Source organism: Ciconia boyciana, chromosome 11 (assembly GCF_034638445.1).
Source record: "Ciconia boyciana chromosome 11, ASM3463844v1, whole genome shotgun sequence".
Taxonomy (NCBI): Eukaryota; Metazoa; Chordata; class Aves; order Ciconiiformes; family Ciconiidae; genus Ciconia; species Ciconia boyciana.
The window spans coordinates 19,462,003-19,482,198 of record NC_132944.1 but is presented as its reverse complement, the minus strand read 5'-3'; the positions used below and the strand labels follow the sequence as shown (position 1 = coordinate 19,482,198).

Here is a 20,196-nt window from a genome sequence, read left to right as displayed (position 1 = left end):
GACTACTCAGTCAGGGAGGTTGATTTATAAAGGCTGTTGAAATAGATCACACATTTTCTTGAATTGTCAGCAGGCCTCTTTCTTAAACTACTGAGGATGGTGCCAAAAAACCTCAGCTGATGATCTCAGTTTGCATCCAAAGCATGCCAATGTCTGAGCCTTGCAAGGAAACTGAACTGTATAACCTGCTGTCCTGGTTTTGGCTGGGATGGAGTTAATTTTCTTCCTAGTATCTGGTATAGTGCTGTGTTTTGGATTTGGTAGGACAATAATGTTGATAACACACTGATGGTTTAGTTGTTGCTAAGTAATGCTTACACTGGTCAAGGACTTCTCAGCTTCCCATGCTCTGCTGGGCGCACAAGAAGCTGGGAGGGAGCACAGCCAGGACAGCTGACCCCAACTGGCCCAAGGGCTATTCCATACCATACAGTGTCATGCTCAGTATAGAAACTGGGGGGAGTTGGCTGGGGAGCAGCGATCGCTGCTCGGGGACGGGCTGGGCATCGGTCAGCGGGTGGTGAGCAATTGCATTGTGCATCACTTGTTTTGTACATTCTTTTATCATCATCATTATTATTATCATTATTTTCTCTTCCTCTGCTGTCCCATTAAACTGTCTTTATCTCAACCCACGGGTTTTACTTTTTTTTTTCCCCGATTCTCTCCCCCATCCCACTGGGGGGGAGGCTGAGCGAGCGGCTGCGTGGTGCTTGGTTGCCGACTGGGGTTAAAGCATGACACCTGCTCACCTTAATCACACATTGTACAGTGACTTGGCTGTCAGATCAGATGCCGCATTTGAGGTAGCAGCGCTCCAGACTGGCTGGCACTTCTCACTTTTCCTGGTGGCCGCAGTGGAATCCATTGAGTTATATCTGAACAGAGAAGAAGCGTCTGCTGTACAGTAGTGAAGGCCATCAAAATAGATCCTGTCACCTGCTCTTCATCCTCGCATTGAAGTTTTCACTTTGAGGATTGTGGCCACTGAGTTTCTGATGCGCTTTCATGATAGCTTTGAGGAATCATAAGACATATATGTGTATCTCTAATAGGATACATATTGCTGGCATGCAGATGAACTGTGGATTACTGAAAGGTAAACTTACAATTTTACCTCTCTGGGAGAAGAAAAGACTGGTAAAGTGAGTCCCTTGGGTAAACTACACAAATGCAAGTTACTGTTTGTTTTTTTCAGCAGTTTGCTGTAATTTTACTGAATCACCTGGGTGTTTTCTCTGATATTGTGGCAGTTATTTTTTTTCTAGTAAAGTAAGCAAAGGTTTCCTGCCTGTCATCAGGAGTCAGTTTGTGTCAAGATACAGGGCTAGCACACCCACTGGAGCAGCTGATTTGCTGAGACTTCAATTTGTGTTCACTTGCATGAGATGTGAAACATTCTTTATTGTCCGTGTTCAGAAGATCACTGTGACTTTTATCTCTTATTAGTAGCTGAAGAAAAGGTTTGCCTTTATTATTCTCTTCTTGTTTTAGCCCCCTTGAAAACTGCTGCTTGCATTTTATCAGATTTTTTTGCTCTTTGTCTCTAACACCAAGCACAGTCCTGGAAGAATTGTTGTCCTGGAAGATTAAACTCAGCCATTTCTCTGCTGGAATTGTTAGAGCAGAATCTACATTAAGCTCTAGTATGCCTTAGTGGAGCAGGAGGACAGTGTGTTTGTACTCCTGGGCAGGAAACAGCTTTTTTACAAAAATCAGGGTTTTAAGATAGTTCATCATATTTATCTCCCTTTTCTTTTAATTAAGATTGCTTTTAATAGTTTTTAGCTGCCAGAGTTTTGCATTTTATCTATTTATAATTTGCTCTTTACTTATCTTTGTGTTATTGCTGAAGACTGCTGATCCCCAGAATACATCTCATCAAGAGCACATAGTCAGCCCCATCACAGTAGGTGGTAGACTCAGTGCTAACAGCTGTGTTCTGACGGGTTCCTGTCTGAGCGCACGCGAAGGAGGTAATACCAGTGTTCTGAGCAGTCTGCCCTGCTACACAGAAGGGTAGGAGTTTGAGTACATCTGGCAAGATGACATGGAAAGTACCGGAGGGGTTGCACGTTTATGTAGTCTTGTTCTGTTTCAGCGCTGGATCAAACAAGCCCTGGAAGAGGGGATGACTCAGACCTCACCAGCTCCGCAAGAGAACAGAACCCAATGTCTATACCAAAGTAACGAGAACAGCAGTTCTTCCAGCATCTGCAAAGATGACACAGGTAAGTGCTCAGCACCATCAGGGCAGCGTGGGTACTTGCGTGAAACTGGGGAAGCTGCTGAATTACAAAGGCAGCTCCACAGATGACATCTTAATGTGTACTGCTGCTTGATGGCACAGCTTTGTGGCAGGTGAGAATGTTACTTTGCCCTTCGTTCAAATTTCTGCAGACCCATTCGAGCTTGAGCATGTGTAAAGTTTCTCAGTATTTTCCTGTGAAAGATAATCAATTTATCTTGCCTCATCAACCTCTGCCGTGTGATCATTTGTCCAATAGAGGGGAAAAAAAAGAGTACAATATCATCTCTCTTCAGCAGGATGCTGTTAGATGGACAACTAAATATCTGCTGACTATAGGAAGATATAGCAAAGTCTCACAGGCACGTATGTAATAAGCGAACGATTAAGTAAGTCTCAAAGATGGAGAAGATAAAATCTGTGAGTAAAGCAGCAGAATGGTTAAATATTGTGTCTGAATCTTTCTACAGAGAAAGAGGGTGAAGGTCTGCCCAGTCAGGGATCAGTTTTCTGAGGACGACAGACCGGAAGCTAGACAACACGCAGATAATACAGAATTGATTATTGAAAAGTTAGATTAATAAGAAATGAACAGAGTGCCAGAACCAATAAATGCACGTCTCTGAGCAAGACCTGAAGAAGCAAACAACTGAACTGCAAAATTTACTGAATACTTTTTTTTTTAAACTGAGCATCAAAAAAAGATATTATTTTGAATAGCGGTAGGCCTGAGGGAAAGGCATTAATCCTTTGTGGGAGTGAAATGTGTTTGGGCTGTATTGATGTAGCCTATAGGGAACTATTAGGTTCAGGCAATGAAAATTGAGCTGTCTGTGGTTTCTTCATAGCAGTGACAGTGACATGTTCTTCTGACCCTTCTCCTCCCCTCTTTTTATCCCTTCCTGGCTCCTTTTCCCCTAGCTGCCTCTTGTACTTACTTTCTTCTAGTTGAAATATTTCCTTTCCTTGTTCATTGTATGTTCCTGATTATGTATTGTTCTGTTATCAGTATCTAGACATGTCTCAAGACTGGTGTAGAAGTACTTCAGTGGTACTTCATTTTTAGGAATCTTCTGTAGTCACATTGGAGACTTATGGGCTCCATTTGGGCTGGGAGTAGGGGGAAGGAGACAGCGTGCGATTTGCACATGGTTAATGGTTAAGGTTAATGGTTCAGCCCTGTCCTCAGCTCAGTTTGTTTTTCAGACTTGCTGAGTCCCCTGAAGAAATGGAAGTCTCGCTACTTGATGGAGCAGAACGTTAAGAAGTTGCTGAGGCCGCTGTCTCCCGTCACCCCTCCACCTCCCATCCCTTCAGTTCCTGGCTCAGTGAGCCCACAGCTGGCTACACCCTGCTCATCACTGCCAGGAGAGGAGGAGAGTCGCAATGGTTATGGCATGATGTTCTCACCAATTCCTTCTCTGGCTGCTAGTCGCTGCAATACTCCACTACAGTTTGAGGTAAATCTGACCGGGGACTGGGAATGCTAAAAAGAGAGGAACTGGAATATTTGCAGCAACGGTAGCACTAGGGACACCTTCCTTTTTGGGTATGTGGCTATATTCCTGAGCAGCATCATAGTGTCAGACTCGAGCGCTGCTGCCTTTCTCCTTCATTAGACTTCTGGCCAAATCTCCTGCTCTATTAAATGTCAAACCTTGCTGCATCCCAGCCTCCCCTCACTTCAGAGCTATCTGTAACAGTAGTCTAATTCTTTTCTCCATTTCTGCACAGTAGCTCCCAAATTTTGCAGGTTTTTCAGTGTTCTTTAGTCATCTTCCCCACTTCAGATCTCTGTGCCAGTGTGGCTTCCAGTCCCTGCCTCTTCCAAGGAGTGCAACAGTGCTCCACTTCTCAAAGGCTGTCTGACATCCTCGGCTCCTCTTTCCCTGAAGAGCTTTCAGTAACCTTAAGTATGGCAGAAATACTTCACATCAGCTTCCACTATATCCTTTGGTTTTCCTTTCCCTTGATTGGGTAGAAGGAAAATACCTTATACCTTTGATTTCTTGATAGTTTCCTTTAGCAAAAATTTGCAGAAGTACTGAAGAGGCTGTGTAGATGGTTTCCCTTGGTCTAAACTCTGTGGAAGAGTTACCAGCATCCATCCAGCTAGGACCTTCCACTTTGGGTCGCTGCTCTGTGCCTGTGAATAGGGATCATGCTGTTTGCAGTTTTAGTTTTATTTTCTAGTATTGCGTATTCTCATTTTAAAAAATGGAACTCTTCAGACCGGCTGCTCACACTCTGCCGGTTAAAACCATTAAAAAAAGAATTTGTGCAGTGACAGACTGCTCCATACTAGGGACTGCTTTGCAGGAATCCCTCATCTGTTTTGCAACAGGGCAAACAGTCCTTTGTGGTATTTTTAGCTTAGTCTGCTTTTGATTATTTTCTTTGAGAGCCCTTTCTTGTAAGCTGTCTGAGAGGCAGATCTGTAGAGGTTAGCAGGGAAGACTGTGGAGCATTGAAGAGAGAGATGAAAGACTGTTTCAGGCACACAGCTTGATTGGAAACAATCCTTACCTTTGCTCTGGTTGAGATGGCAGATCAGGGCAGAGTTGCCATGGACCTCCACAGTCTAGTCACTGATTTCCTGTCCCACCTTAGTGTTAGTTATTTCTGTTGCTGTATGTAAGACGTGGGAAGCTTGGATTTCACTGGGTATCTGTACCTTACTTGCCCCTTTTACCTTTTTTCCCCCTTGAAAAGAGTCTAACAGCTCAGTAGACCATAGGCTTCTTTGTTCAAACTTTTGTATTTCCCTCAATGCAGCTCACTCATAATATCACTATTTTAATGTCATGTCTGTTTCATTTAGTTATCATTGGTTCTAACTTGAGTGAATGCATCTTCCCATGTATAAAGCATTATACTTCAGTCCTATGGCACTGTGGGAAGAGAACAACAGACAGATTCTTCCATCAGTTCACAAGCTGCCTCAAGCGAGCGGAAGATGTCGCTTGACATCTTGGCTTGCTGGGGAATGCGTTTTTGAAAGCCGTGGCTTTTAAGAAACTTCCTTCTTGATTAATTTCCTAGCTGCTCTCTGAAGAGCTTGTATCATAACCTTTGAAACTCTGGTTGGTTGTGTTTTTACAGACGAGTTTTTTCAGACCCGGTTTTTGGACTTTTTAGATTGGAAACAAATCGGAGGATGCTTAGCCCCTCCCATATTCATCGGAGCTACTAGAAGCATGATGACATGCATCTGCTTATTCTGTGGTTTGTAAGAAGCTTTTTTAGCTAAGAGGTTTCTGAGATTCCTCAGTTTTCTGAGTGTTTCTGCCTTGCAGAGGGCAGTGACTCCTGCCATATTTCTCTGATGGCGACGTACCTCTGGGAAACCTTCTTCCTTTCTGATTCTATTTTAGGCCTGCTCAGTAGCATGGAAAGGAAAGTGCTTGGGAAGGAGGCCTTAGCCATGCCATCACATGCATACGCTGCCTTCCACTGATAGGTGCTCAGATGATACGACATTTCATAAAGCTGTCCATTCACACCTATTCTCTTGACTCTAGCTGGAAAGGTGGCCCACAGTGGATGGAAGGAGACATTTTTGTTTTCTAGTGTAATGTCTGTGAAAGTTCACTATAGTGTTTGGGGGATCTTAGTTTACTTTTTGGGCAAAACCAGGCTTTCTATCTCTCCCATCTTCTCAGACTAAACACCATAAATGGCTTTCTCTCTATTTCATGGCGCAAACTCTATCTGACAGCATCAGAAATATAAAAAATAAGATGCTTCTTCTCTTAACATTTATGTGCTCCATTTTGGGTACTAAGTTATAGCATGAAACACAGTAACCCAGTCCTGTCTCTGTGCTTCCAGGAAGCTTTAGAAACCACTTAACCAACAGAGTTGCCATCCAGGCTGGGGCCAGTTCCTGGGATAGTCTTTGTTTAGAATAGCCATTGCTAACCTCTGTGCTTGTTTTTTTTAATGGATTTTGTTTTGCTTCTTGGCTTTTTAAGTAGATGAATAACAAGATGCTTTTTCCTCCTCTAGAACGTATCCTCCCCTGAGAGTTCCCCTGCGCATAGGCCTGAGTCCATGTCACCCGAGGTAGTTATCACACCGTCTCAATTGCATTTGAGGCCGGGAGCGTGTGTGCTTGTGTGTGTGTTTGAGGCTACGGTGGGAGGGGAGGGATGAGGAGTGCGGAGGCGGGTGGGAATAAGGGTGGAGCATTAGTCATAACAAGGCTAAGGAGAGTTTTCAGGGTCATCACAAGAGAGCAAACAAATTGAAGACTGGAATTTTTTATTCACTTCTTGACACTGGTGGGAAACAGACAGTGTGAAGATTTGGTATGTCTCGGCTACTGTGAGGTGAAGGCAAGAGGTCTGGGGACCCTGGCAATAGCATAATCAACTTCAGCCCCAGGCCAGCAGATAAGTGGTGTGTGATATTTACTCAGTATGTACAGCAAAATGACTACGGGGGAAGAAAAGGGAAAACATTCACTAGGAGTTTTGACTTATGAGGACACAGTGGGGCACCTGACCTGCTCTCTTCAGCCTTGATTTATTACCTGTTCACTTGCAGACTTAAAATGTTGAGGAGATGCCAGAAAGTAGTACTTTACCTGCTGGCCTGTTGTAAAATACGAGTGGCAGTACCTTGCTCAGAGACTGTTTCATAGTAGAAAATAAGCACTCATCTCCAGTGTGGCAGACTACTTGGAGCTGTAATACAGCAGAGGAAATATTCTCAGCAGCAGCAGTAGGGCAGAGCTGGTGCCTGGTGCTGCTGTGTTTTTCCCTAAGCACTATAGTCCTGCAAAGAGGATGAAATCGTGTCAGTTATGCTCATTGTCTGAGATCCTGACATATTAACATGGTGAAGGAGGCGATTATGCCGTTGCCCTGGAGGTTTTTTGGCACTTAACACAGATAAATGGATATACCATTGTGTCAGTGCCTAGTGCTCCAGAAACTGTGACAGCGCAAAGATGATGCCATTAGGGTTTTGTTAGAGAATGTAAAATGTAGAAATGCAGTATAAATTAAATGAATGTACTATTGTTGGAGATTTCCGAAGCTCACAATAAGTGAAAACAAATGGCTTGGAGGTCCTGGACGTTTTATTGTTAGGAAGTTAGTAGTGACTGACTTGGGACAGTCAAGAACTTGGCTAATAAAACAGCAAATGGACAGCAGATTTTTTCTGTTCTCTCCCCATAATGAACCTAGCTAGTACTATGTGTTAACATCAACTTTGGGACATATGAGGCAATTGCAAATGTTGGGTTTTCTTCATTGACTGCCTGGGGATGGTGCTGAGCCTTATCCTCTTGCTGCAGTAAGACTGCTAAAGGAGGAAGGGCACCTCGTACTGGACAGCTAAACTGATTATTATTTGGTCTCGGTCATTCCCCTGTAGAATGAGCAGAACAGTGCAGGAAAGGACCAAAGTGGTGATCAGAAAGGAACTGGAAGGCAGGAAGCTAGCATTGTACAGCGTACTTTCTGACTAAGTTTCTCTTCCCACCCTTGCCTGACCCTTTTCCTGACTTCCCACCCCCCGCCTATATCCCTCTTGGACTTTCCAGCTCTGCCTCCGATCCGACTTGGATTTGAAGGGTGGGTACCTGGATTCCGGTGCAAACACCTGCCCAGAACGACCATCGCTGCTCAGCTTTGGATCCTCTGATCTGACTCCACAACCTTCCATAAACTCTACTTCAGAGATGAACTTCCCAGGGAAAAGTGGGGAAGCACAGATGCTGCTACGAAGCTCTGATCAGGCTTTTCGGACAGAGTTTAATTTAATGTATGCCTTCTCCCCATTGAACGCTATGCCACGTGTAGACGGGTTGTTGCGGGGATCTGCTCCTTTGGGAGAGAGGAAGCCAATGAATTCGGAAGCAGGATGCTGCAGCTCTCCTGCCGAAGGATATTTCAGCAGACATGAGTCAGGGCTGCTTAAAGAGACAGTGCATGGATCCATGTCTCCCTGCGGCGAGAAGGCTTGTGAAGGCGTCAGATCTGCTCCCCAGAATCCGCCACAAAGGAAGAAGGCAAGTAATTCTTGTAAAAGAAACTCTTAAGATTGCAGGAACCTGAGCAGGAGCAGTTGGCACCATAGGAAGGACTTACAGGGAGAACGAAGAGAGCAGGGTACAACTAAAATGTAGGCTGGGCAAGTAATCCAGGCATCCAGTGCCTGGATGAAAACAGTCTGGAAGTTGTTAAAGGAGAGCGAGCTACCCTTTAGGCAAGATTTTGATGTGAGAGGTGGAAGAAAAAGACTGCAATGAAAATACCTGTTCTGGGAGCACAGAAAGGAGAGCATGATGCTGGCAGCTTTCATAAATAGTTGTTAAAAGGAGACAAGACCCAGAGCAATAACACAGGGCAACTGTACTAGTTGGTGGAGGTGTTATTTATCAGGGTGAAAAGGGTCCTTACTAGGAAAAAGGGTCCAATGTTTCAAAAGAAAACACAGGCTGTTTATCAGAAGCTACTAGAACGCTTCCATTAATATGAAAACACAGTAACATTGCAAGAAAAGTAGATGAAGGTTGTTACTTAAATTTTAGCTCTCTGAAACTGAAACCACAGGAATATTGTTTGAAGAAAGCAAATGCATATTGATTTCTAATAGCAGGCCAGTGACCCTCATGGGACTAAAACTGAGTGAAAATGACAAATCGTGCGTTGCTATGATAAAACTGGGTACTCATGGACAAATAAATATACGCTTGTGTAGATGTGTATCGGTGCCTTGTCCTGTACTTAGATTTTTTTTTTTTTTTTCCCTGCAAGTGTGGTAACTCAGATCACTTGTATAAGTGTCCAGCTGGATGGAGTATCTTATTTCCATTCCATTTCTGGAGGGTTTTGATTTTTTCCTTTGGTTTTCTTTTAAAGTTACACTTATCTTAAAACCTTCATATGTTGAGTTACTTTTGGAAATATCCTGTTCAAAGCCTTCTGTACAGGCATTGAATCATAGCTGATGAATTCTTCAGCAGAGCTGCCTTCTGTGAGTACTTTATGGGGTCTGCGCCTCATAATAACTCTTAAGGGAAGGTAGAGTGAAAGGTAAGTGCTCAGCTGGAAATACTTGTGTATTTTTGGTTCTGCTGTCCCTGTGTTATGAGACTGCATTATCTGGGACCTTTTGGTCCGTGCCTTTGACAAATCTGAGACTGCTTTGCACAAAATTACATTATACCTTTGCTAAAAGTAATTTATTTAGGTGATAGTGCTGGAAGGTTGCAATACTGGCTGCTGAACCACCATAGCAGGAACCTGCTCTAAGCAGGTTAAAATTCTGTGCGAGGCTTTACCAAGTTTTTAGCATAAGTGTGGCTGAACCAGTACAGGTGAACAGGACTCTCTGAAGATACCAGTTCTGTGAAGGAGGCTCCTATTACTCTGGTTTTGAGATGTACAGATACTGATACACATTTTGTATAATGTCGCAAACCAGAGAGAGGGAGTGAAGGGTATTGAGAGGAGGATGTAGAGGCTTGATGCTTGAATATGCAAGCATATACTGAAGTAGTGTGGAATTCCAGATTGTTAGAGAAGCAAACCAGCTGGATATTTCTGATGAGGTATTGGTCATAAAGAGTAAAATGTGGGTGAGCATGGCAGTCAATGAGTGATCCAAATTTGTACCATTTAGCTCTTTTTCCAGAGTGCCTGCAGATTCAGGAAGGTTTTATAATCCCAATATATCTTTTAAAGTTTTATCTGCAAACCCAGAGAAACAGATTTTTAAAATGGTGTGTGGGCACGTTCCTCCCCCTGTCCTAGTCCATTGCGTTCCCTGACTCATGGCTGTATTTTTCTCCCCCAGGTATCTCTACTAGAATATCGCAAGCGGAAACAAGAAGCCAAGGAGGGAGGCGATTCAGTGCGATGTGCAGGGACTCCTACCCGACAGGGCAGCAGCAGTTCTGTGACTGACACAGATGGCAACAGCCTGCCGGGCTCCGTAGTACGAACCCCATCCTCCCCACAAAGTGGCTTCTCCCCTTCTCATCCCTCCCTGCCTCATGTAGAGGACATCAGCCCACCAGACTCGAGGGGGGCTAGTTCCTCAACATCACTCAGCAAATCCCAGGAGAACATCAGCAGTAGGTGGTGAGTGTTATCCTTGCAAGCAAGCCTGAGATTGCTCTACAGAGAAGGACCAAACTCTCTAGGGGGCATTTCCATAACAATAAGTGCAGTCGGATGGATTTTGTCGTGTCTCTTGGCATTGTTCTCTTTCGTGATTGCTAAACAACGATGAAGGATACCAGCAGTCTTTTCAGCCTGCCCTTTAGTTCTTGGTTTAGATATCAAAAATCTGTCTTGAAAGATATGAAGTTAAACAGTTGTCTCTCCTCCACCAGTTTCCTTTTAAGGTCTCAGGTTTGAAGGTCTTACTCTTGTGATGAGAATTTAATCCAGGTCTTTGCTCGCTGAACCTCCACTCTGTTTGGACATGTGTGATACTAAGTCAGCTCCTATTCAGAAGGAAAGCTAACAGAGCCCTGTGAGAAGCAGGGACAGTGAAACAACTCCAGCTTCCCTAATGCCTTGCACGTGTAGCTTGAAGAGCAGTTACCAGACTGCAGTCGGTGGCTTGCCAAAGGCATGGAAAAAACACCTTTATCCTGTTACCATGAGAAGGTTTGATAAGGGGAAGGGCTGGTCTTCAAAAACTTTTGAACCTGATTTTACTATGTCTGGTCCAAAAAATTAAGTACTGCAGCACTGAAGTGCAGAGTGTGGCATTATAGTGTCAATGCAGTGATGGTTAGGGCGTTCTGCTGATTGGAGCTATGTGGTACACTGGCTCTGCTGCTTAGTATTCAAGTTGTGTTCACGGACACCACGATCAAAAAGGCATATCTTTCTTAATGCTGATTCTCCACATACGCAGCTGTGTCACTGCTCATGTAATGGTGGGGGATGGCAAGGGAAGAGATGCTAAGCAATGCTGAAGTAGCGAGAATTATGAAGTCTATGCTGAAGGTGCTTGAGAAACATTGTTTTGGGTGAATTTACAAGAGTAATAAGATCTGTTTCCTTCCCTTTTCCAATCTTCCATTACTTTTCAAGTGGAGATTTATAGAAATAATTTGTCTTGTACCTCTTTGACAGTACTCTGTCCACCAGGTGACCTTCTGCCAGATGTTGGGACTGGCCACAGCTGAGGCCATCAGCTGATGATTAGTTTATCATCATTATTTTATAATCAAATATTATTCTGTGCAAATGTTGATATCCCATGCCCTTCTCCTCCTGTGCCACCTCCTTCTGCCTGCAAAAGGGTGAAAGAAAAACCTAGCTGAATGAAGAAAAAACTAGTTCAGGGTGAGGTGTCAGTGTGGCAACCTTACTCTAGTACGGTGACGTATATTCTGTGAGCTTCATTGCTCCTCAGCAGGTGCTCTGGATTCAGTTTCTCACACGGTTTTATGAGTAAGTATTGTGTGGGAATAAAGATCATGTTGTTATGGGACACTGGATATCAAGTTGAAACCATGCTGATACATTTTGAAATGGGATTAAGCAAATTTGCTGCCTTTTAAATTCTTGTTCTTCTGTGTTTTAATGAGCAAGGCTAACAAGCGTACAGTCCCCTTCTACTTTTAAAAAATATATTAGAAACTGCGTGTTACTGAGTTAAAGTTGTGACCCAATTTCATCTTTGACTCTGAGTGCTTACATTTCAGATACATTTCCAGACATTCATAATAATACAACACTAGGGACAGAAGAAAATGGTGGGAACTACAATTACATGCCTTAATTTTTAGAGTTGTCCAGATTTTTGCTGAATTCTACAATATTTGCCAATAGCTTTCATTTAAAAAAAATTAAGTTTCTGTCTCTTTCAGTTGCCAAGATACAGCCATCACAATGTAAACAGATGTGCTGCTGCCCAGTAAACCCAGCCTTGCAGAAAACTGTCTCCAGCAAAACAATAGCAGCAACGAAGGTGTGAATTCACCCCCTCACCCCATTCACCTCCATGAGGTGTGAACTCTGGCCCCTTCTCCCTTCTGCTTCAGTGAGGGGTGAACTTCAATGTCTGGGCTATTTATTAAAAAAAAAAAAAAAGAAAGAGCTAATGTAAAGCACAGTTTTTAATATATCTTTAAAAAAGAAAAAAATTAAATACAGAAATCTGTTAATATGGTGTCAAGCTGCATGCTTACGTGGTATGCAGTGCATTTAATATTATACTAAATATTTAAATTCAGGCATTTTTAAGGTGCGTGTTCTTCAGTGTCTAGGGTAAAGGCATTGTGAATCCCTGATCAAGGTGCTACTATCTTACAGGTTAAAACACATATTTCCAAAGAGATTTGGATGGTCCTGTGCATGGTAGATTGAATATTGACCCAAGGGTCTGGGGTTTGTCTGTGGCTCTGTTTTTCTTCTACAGATTGGCTTTAGGAAAGCCACTTCACCTCTGTTTTTTCACCCTCAGACTAGACACTTGTAATATAATGGAACAAGATCTAGCACTAATCTTGAGTGGAGAGTTTTCACATTACAGAATAAATGGGACAAAGTAGCATTAATGGGCAAAATGGCCAATCTAGCTCTGCTCCAGGAATGTTGCATTATCTGACCGTACTATCTTGACACTGTGTTATCATAAAGGTATTGGGTTTGCTTCTTTTTAGTTTGAATAAAAGTAATCTATGCAAAATAACTGCATCTAATTTTAAAACAAAACCGGGATTTTTAAAATGCTATTGAATCTCGAAACAATTTTTCTGGGAGAAGGTGTCCTGTAATCAGGTGATCGACTGAACTGGATGTTTATACCACGTTTTTGATAAGAGTAAAGATTTTGTATTTCTGAGGGCAGTGCTATCATGGTAGCCAGTGGATGGCATTCTGAAATCCCACAGGAGGCTATTTACATTGCAAAAGCAGTTCCTCATCTGTCTAGAGAGCTGGTGGTCTCTGATCCCTCCCTTCTGTGGCAGGGGTTTGCATTTGCGCTAACATCATACAGAATTTAAGCAGAAACTTAAACCTGTCCTGTGATTATACCAAGGACCCCACAGCCCCCTTGTGCGTTGGTCACGTTGCTCTCGGCTGCGCAATAGCAATCCTCAGCTGTTACCGGGTTTTTGTTGCAGGATGGTCCCGACGTCAGTGGAGAGGCTTCGAGAGGGCCGAGGCATACTTGAGAAGGTGCTGCGAAGTGGTGCAAAGGTATCCCAGAGAAACGAATCCTCACCTACCTGTGACAGTGCTGTTGAGAGAGATGCAGGTAGGAAGACGAAACTTTTGAACGCTTGGTTGGTGGGAAATGATGGGCTGCGATAACTTTGCAAACTTGTCTATGAAGTGAGTTGTGCCTTCATCTTTAACGTTACCAATGCTTTATGAGAGCCTTCTGCAAACCATACTTTATTGTTGTTCAGATATTGCCTCAGCCTATATCCCTCTTCTGATAGACCTGGAAGACCTCCAGATTTCTCCAGGGTTTGGATTCAAGACTACCTGCATCTTGGCTCTGGCAGGGACAGCTGCTTTGTCCTTGGACAGATGGGTTAAGCAGCATTGCTTCAATTGCCCCTATATACTGGGGATGAAAGTGCTATCATTTAATAATTCTAGTTGGCTGAACATCCAGATAAATGTATTATCACACTAAAAGGCAGGTGTAGGCTTTAGGCAGTGCTAAGAACTAATTTAGCTTCCAAGCCTTACTTCAGCTCTTTTTGAAGTTACTTGATTCCCCGAGTTATGATATTTGTCAGTTTTGTGAAATGCACCTCCTTACTGAGATGAATTCAGTTCTGGGTTGATGTTCATTTCTTCTCTGAATAAAGCGTTGTCCTCATGAAGTAGCATGCAGGGTCAGTGAGTAACTTGAGCTGAAGTTATACCCCTCTTTTATCCATCTGTGGTCTAAAGGTGCGATGTGACTTTCTGTGAGATGGAGAGATCACTTCATCATTGCCTAACTTCTCAGCTGTGAAACGGAATTATTTTTCTTTTATTTATTTTTCAGTCTCTGTTGAACATGATTGTTTTTCTCTAACAGATAGTGCCCTCAGAACCCTGATCGCACTTGGCACTTACAGGGATGGATCATCATATTTAAATAACTTAGTCTGTGTGTTGCCATCAGCCCCTGCTTCCTCATAGCTGACAACTGTTGTTAGAGGCTCTTGGCTGATATGGTTGCAGCTTGTTGATGATCTGTAGTAGTGATCTGAATCTGTCTGGAAGCCAGAACCTAGTTGTGTGGTATGTTAGACGTGGAAGGACTAGAGCCTCTAACCCAGGCTAGCACAGAGCGCTCTCTGGGTAACTCAGCAGCAACAGCAACTTTTGCCTTTGGGGTGTCTCATTTCTGAGCATTTTAGGGCGAGTAGGTATTTACTTCATTCCAAATCAGACTTTTTCCCCAGCTGCAGGAAGGTGTATTTGGGAGCACTTTCTGAAAACTGGCCTCTCATCTGGGGTTTTGCTATCTTCTACACCGAAGCGCATCTCTTCTCAATGCCTTTTCTTCATGTAGTCCTGAGAGGGAATCCTCTACCCTATCAAAAATTCCACTGGTTTCGTGGGACTCCACTGTGAGCCTGTGTCCTGTCTTTCTCATACCAGTGGAAGTGGCTTTCTCAGTGGTTATTTTTTAGAAGGGGAGGCAAAATCCAGACTCGGAACAGGCCTTCTGCCCACTGTAATCTGTACGGCTCTGGCTCTTCAGTCTCACCCAAGACTTGGGCTGCAGTTAGACTTTCAGCTACATCGATCCATTCTTATTCCTTGTCATGTAAAACCCATCCCACTCCAGGCTGTGAAAACTTAATCCTGTAGCTGGCAAAAGTCTTTTTGTCTCTTGCAGCCTAGCGCAGCAAAATATATTTTTCTTCTTTTGCATATTCTGGCAATTTCTTCAGTAGCCTGTTTAGATTCTGTGAGCCGCCTTCCCTCCCCCAGTTGCTGCTCTGCTTAGTGAAACAAATGAGTGGCTGAGTCCCTGCCATTCCTGGTATCACCTGTAGGAGTTGTGAAGATACACGTTTACTTGATGCTGTAACGGATAATATGAGGGGAACTAAAAACGCCAAACTCAGATGGTTTGCTGATGGGGCATGTAGGAATGAAATGGAATTTGTGTGCATGCCACACTTGTGAGAATCGCAGCTGCTCTCAGTTAAGGCTGTCACTTCATACATGCTTCAGGTTGACACAGGCCAGTTCTGCCCAGAAAAGCAGTTCTGCTTTATGTCCTTCCTTGTGCAGGTATTAAGAAATGAGGGAGGGAAGTGTTGGCTTTGTCTTCCTTACGTTTACATAAAGCAAATTCAGGAAGGTTATAGTTTATTCACCCTTTGTAATTTAGAGTCTTTTGATAGTCTTTAACTTGTCAAGGTTTTTTCTGTGAACAGGCACTGCCAGTAAACTGTGCAGCCCTGCTGGTGTGCCTGGCCTTTTAAGAAACAATTTCTTCCAGAAATCTTTAGATTTCTTCTGATTCTCGTATTCCTGTTAATCACAACAGTCTCCTGGATTGAACAGTTAGTCTCTTCTGTGCATGACTGCTTAACAAAACATGCCCCAAACTTCAAGTTTTGCCTCCCTGCAGTGCGGTACTCGGAATGTCACCTACAGCAAACAGCTACTTGATGCATCAGATGTAGCTTCAGAAAATGGAAGGTGGCACAGGATGCGTGCTGGAAGCTTCACGCCCCAGTCTCTGTGCAGGTCCTGTGCCCTGAGGAAGAAGGCTTCTGAAGGTCAACAGCAGACAAGACAGCTCCGTCCAGATTCCTGTTTAGCTCAGCCAGCAACTGTGATGTAGCACAGAGAGGACAACCGCAGCAAAGCCATGGCACTGCTGACACTGATGCTCATGTGCCAGTGCATCTGGTGCAAAGCCAGACCTGTCTGGCAGAAGTACAGAGCAGACTAAGGCAGCGTGTCCTGTTTCATGACTGAGACACGTCTGTCATGTAAATTTGATACTAATACCAACACTATTTCACCAAGGCATTTCAAACGCGGCTGCTGAGAATCCCTGAGATGCTGCAGATAAACAGCTCTGTCTCGTTAGACTGCAACATAACTCTGCTGTGAAATCTTCTAGTCCCACCAGTTTCACTCCCTCCTAAAGAAAGCACGATCGCCAGCTGTAACCCCATGGTTACAGTAGTGGCAACTGAAAAACATGTGGCAAAGTGGCTGGGTCACTTGCAGTAAGTACTACTTGCCTACCCCAGTTCAGGTTCAGTTATTTGGTAGGACAAGAAGCTCACCCACCTGCTAAGGTATGGGTGCTAGAAAGGCTTGCTCTGTCAAGAAACAGCTTATTTCTCTTGATCTCTCACATAACTAAGGCGGATTGGTGTGTCCTGTGCTGCTGTTACCCCTCAAACCTTTTTCATCATCTTCCTCTGTTTCTGAAATCGGCATTTCTGAGGTCTGAGAGTAACTCTGTCTGGAGCAGCTCAATTGACTTGTAAAGCATAATCCCCAAAACAGCAGCAGGGGTGCTGTCAGCCTTGGCAACACAGGACTTCAGTCTTCGGCAGTGTCTGGATCTGCCTTTGAGGAAAACCTGCAGCAGGATCCTGCTGACAACCATCTGAGAAGGGACAGTTCTATCTCCCCAGCTCTCGCTGTAGCCAATGCGGATTCCTGTGACCAAGGCTGAGTGGAGAATTGCTGAGTCCTTAGAAACTGTCTTCTGCCTCTCGCATCCTTCTGGAAAGCCAAGGGAGCACAAGCTGTCTGTGTGGTGTCACCAGGTGCAGCCGTTCAGATAGGCTGGTCCAAGGCAGGTGAGCTTTGTGCCAAACCAGAGAGAGCTGGGGTAAGGGAAGCAGCAGTTCCTAACGCATTTGGCTGATTTATGTGAAGGTTTTCCAGTTGCCTTTTGCTAGGGTTGTTCAGCTTCCGAAACACTGATGGCTGGAGCAGCCGCTCTTGTCTCAGCTGTAGCTGGATGCAGGACAAGACGGCTGGGGTGTGTGCAGGTGTCATTTGAGAGGGAACTGCTGTGGCCTCAGTCCAGAGGGTGAGGTTTAACATCTTGCCCGTACATTGCAGACACAGCAGAAGGAGACACTCCAGAAGCCCACAAAGGACCAGCAGTTTACAGTCCTTCTCGATACAGCTACCAGGTAAATTCTTTCAGATGTTATCTGCCCATTCTGAAATACAGCTTTTAAGAGGATTAGGTGGGAAACTGGGTTTGACTGCCAATTTTTCCCAATCCTGCCACAGTAAGCACCTTTGGCGTGAGAAGGAGGTGGGAAACGGGGAAGTCAGTCTGACGTGCCTTTTCTTGTTTTTCCCTACCGACTTGTTCAGCTCCTGCAGTCTGACAGTCCCCAGGCAGAGTCGCAGACCCTTCTCCAGCAGAGTTCCTCCCCCTACAGAGGACACCTTACTCCATCTCCTGGGTACAGCTATCGAGCAGCAGCACAGAGGACAGCACACAGCCTCTCTCATAGTTCCTCGGAAACATCCCTCTCCTCCACCTCGTACTCCAGCCCTGCCCACTCGGTCTCCACAGACTCCTCTGCCCTGTTTGCAGGGAATTCGGGGTATTACAGCAGCCAGCAGCACTCTGGCAGCATCAGCAGCAGCCTCCTGAAGAAGAGCTGCCCTGCTGCTGCCAGCCCAGCACAGCAGACGGCTGTGGACTCTCTTTCCTCCGAGTCGGGCTCCCAGCCCTGCACAGGCGCGTCAGGCTCCACCTCTGCTCCCCAAAGTGCTAGGTCACTACAGTCAGACTTGCGGACTATCAGTCTGCCGAATTCTGGGCAGTCTGTTCTCTACCAGGGCTCCCGGGGGGCAGTGATTTCCAATGCACAACACTATTCGCACCGCGGGGGAAGCAGTGTCCATCAGTACAGACTTCAGCAGCTTCAAGGTTCTGGAGTAAAGACTCAAACAGGACTTTCCTAGGGCTGCCTGGATTCCAGGAGGACAAAACTGCCCATAGCTCCTTCCAGTCACCTCTGGAAGTGGCTCCTGGGCCAGTGTTGGGAGCTTGCACCTGATGCTGGGGTGCCAGGGGTCAGAGGCTGAGGTCTGAAATGCACGGGTGAGATTTGTGAGCAGTATTGGCCTCTGGCCTTGTAGGAGAACGCAGATTTCTCTGAGGCAGAGACTGTAGCAAAGCTGTTCCCTGACGTGTGGGTACATTGCAAAAAAAAAAAAAAAAAAAAAAAAAAAGGCAAATGGTTCAAGTGCAATGACTGTGGTGCAGCCTCTGTCTCTTGTCCGTGCCCATGGCCATAGTCACTCATGCAGTACGGACATCTTTTTGGATACGAAAGCAGTTTAAAGAAAACATGGGGGGAAGTTGAACTCCAATCCCAAAGCTCTCTTTATAGGTCAGGTTCTCAGTGCGTTCTGGGGAGGGCTTTAATCCGTTACGATCATTCCAGTCACAAGCAGATGAGCGCACACGGCTGCCGTTGGGCCTGGGTCATGACTGCCGTGGTCGGAGCTTTTTCCAGGACAACAGAGTCTCCGCAAATGTGAACTAGCACGGGGGGGGGGGGGGGGGGTTGGAGCGTGTGTGCCTGTCACTGCAAAGGATCTGGGATGCACTGTCGCGTACTGCTCTGACGGGGCGCGATCGCCGCGTCCGTCGCGGGTCTGTGAACGAACGGGAGCATTGCTGGGGCGGTGCTGCCACGTGCCACCGTGCCGGGGGGGGGAGGGGGGGGTCTCTGGCTGCCGCTGCGCAGACACGCTGGGGGTGACCGGGGGCCTGCTTAGCAAAGTGATGCTGCGGCGTGCGGGGGGCTGCAGAGAGGTGGTGGTTAGGTGTTCGGTGGGGACCCCGGTCTGTGCCGAGCCGGACGCTCTCCGTGCAGTGCTGCGCCGGGATGTCTTTCCCAGCTGCCGTCACTCGCCGAGCGTGGCAGCAGAGCCAGCCCAGACACAGTGCGCTGTCTGTTCAATTCCATACGATTGCCAGCTTCTTTCTCACTTGTTTACTGTAATATCGGGCGTGTTTTTATTTATCTAATTTTATATTCAGTTATAACCATAGTAGGTTAGCTAATATACGACAGGTGTCATCCCTGGTGCTGCAGTGGAACTTCTCCTTTCTCTTGGATAACATAATGCTGTGAGTCTGTCTCCCCTGTCTTTTCAGATGCACAGTCTTCTTCCTTTTTTTAGGACTGTTACAGGTTTCTCTAATTCACAATTGAAATCAGGTGTTTGTTCAACCTAGGGGAGACTTTTAAAATATTGAAACAAAGAGTAACTTTCTCACACTGTCTGGCTGTGAGCGTGTTGGGATGGAACTTGTCACCCCGCAGTTGGGTGTCTGTATACTGTATAAAATAGGTGTAAACTTCACTCGGCTTAGCCCTGGGGGTGCAGCCTCCCCTTTCGTGCTCTGAACAGCACGGGGCAGGCGGGCTCTGCCCTGCCGGGCGGCCGGAGGGGGCCGGGGGGGCCCTGCCCAGAGGCTCCGGCACCTTTGGGCACAGAGGGGGGCAGGAGGGAGGGACCCTGGAAAGCTCTTGGAAAGGTGGGGGCTGTAGCTTCTTACTCTAGTGGAGTTTTTACACCATGCTGTAACATTTGAACTTTCACAAGAGATGTAATAATTTTGATAATAAAAATACTTAACTTGAAAACCAGTATTTTTGAAAGTCCCTTTCTGTTTCCTTACCCCCTTCAGGGCTGGTGCCCAGGTTGTGGGGCAGGGGGGTGCATCTTGGTCTCTCTTCCCTGTCCCTGCAGCGTAAATGAAACCTGGCAGGAGCAGCCCTGCAGATCCTCCCTTTTGCCAGCGTTTTTGGGTGAAGCCAGGTGCTGCTCCGGGAGCTGCCGTTCCTGAGGAAAGGGAAATTTCCTGGCTGGGGTTGTGAGGTTGTGGCTGCGCTGCTGCTCTTCTCGCTCAAGCTCATCTGAGGAGGAGATGGGGTGGAGGACGTCCCCTGCACTGTTACACCTGCTTCAAAACCTGTTTCCTGGTGCGCTGAT

At 45.5% G+C, this 20,196-nt stretch overlaps 1 protein-coding gene across 4 annotated transcripts in view; it reads left to right on the top strand.

Annotated features, from left to right (window-relative positions):
* The window catches only part of SETD5 (SET domain containing 5), a 70,148-nt gene extending 50,336 nt beyond the window's left edge, over positions 1-19,812 (top strand). For 2 of the 4 annotated variants that reach the window (XM_072876452.1, XM_072876453.1), the window contains exons 17-24: positions 2,102-2,231; positions 3,455-3,708; positions 6,257-6,313; positions 7,803-8,270; positions 10,061-10,347; positions 13,356-13,489; positions 17,287-17,360; positions 17,551-19,812. In XM_072876452.1, the coding sequence (XP_072732553.1) occupies positions 2,102-2,231; positions 3,455-3,708; positions 6,257-6,313; positions 7,803-8,270; positions 10,061-10,347; positions 13,356-13,489; positions 17,287-17,360; positions 17,551-18,150 (2,004 nt within the window). In that variant the 3' untranslated portion in view covers positions 18,151-19,812. Of the gene's footprint in view, positions 1-2,101; positions 2,232-3,454; positions 3,709-6,256; positions 6,314-7,802; positions 8,271-10,060; positions 10,348-12,095; positions 12,197-13,355; positions 13,490-17,286; positions 17,361-17,550 lie in introns of those variants that run through there. The other 2 variants (XM_072876454.1, XR_012044670.1) reach the window with 2 other exon arrangements.
* Positions 19,813-20,196: the final 384 nt, after the last annotated feature.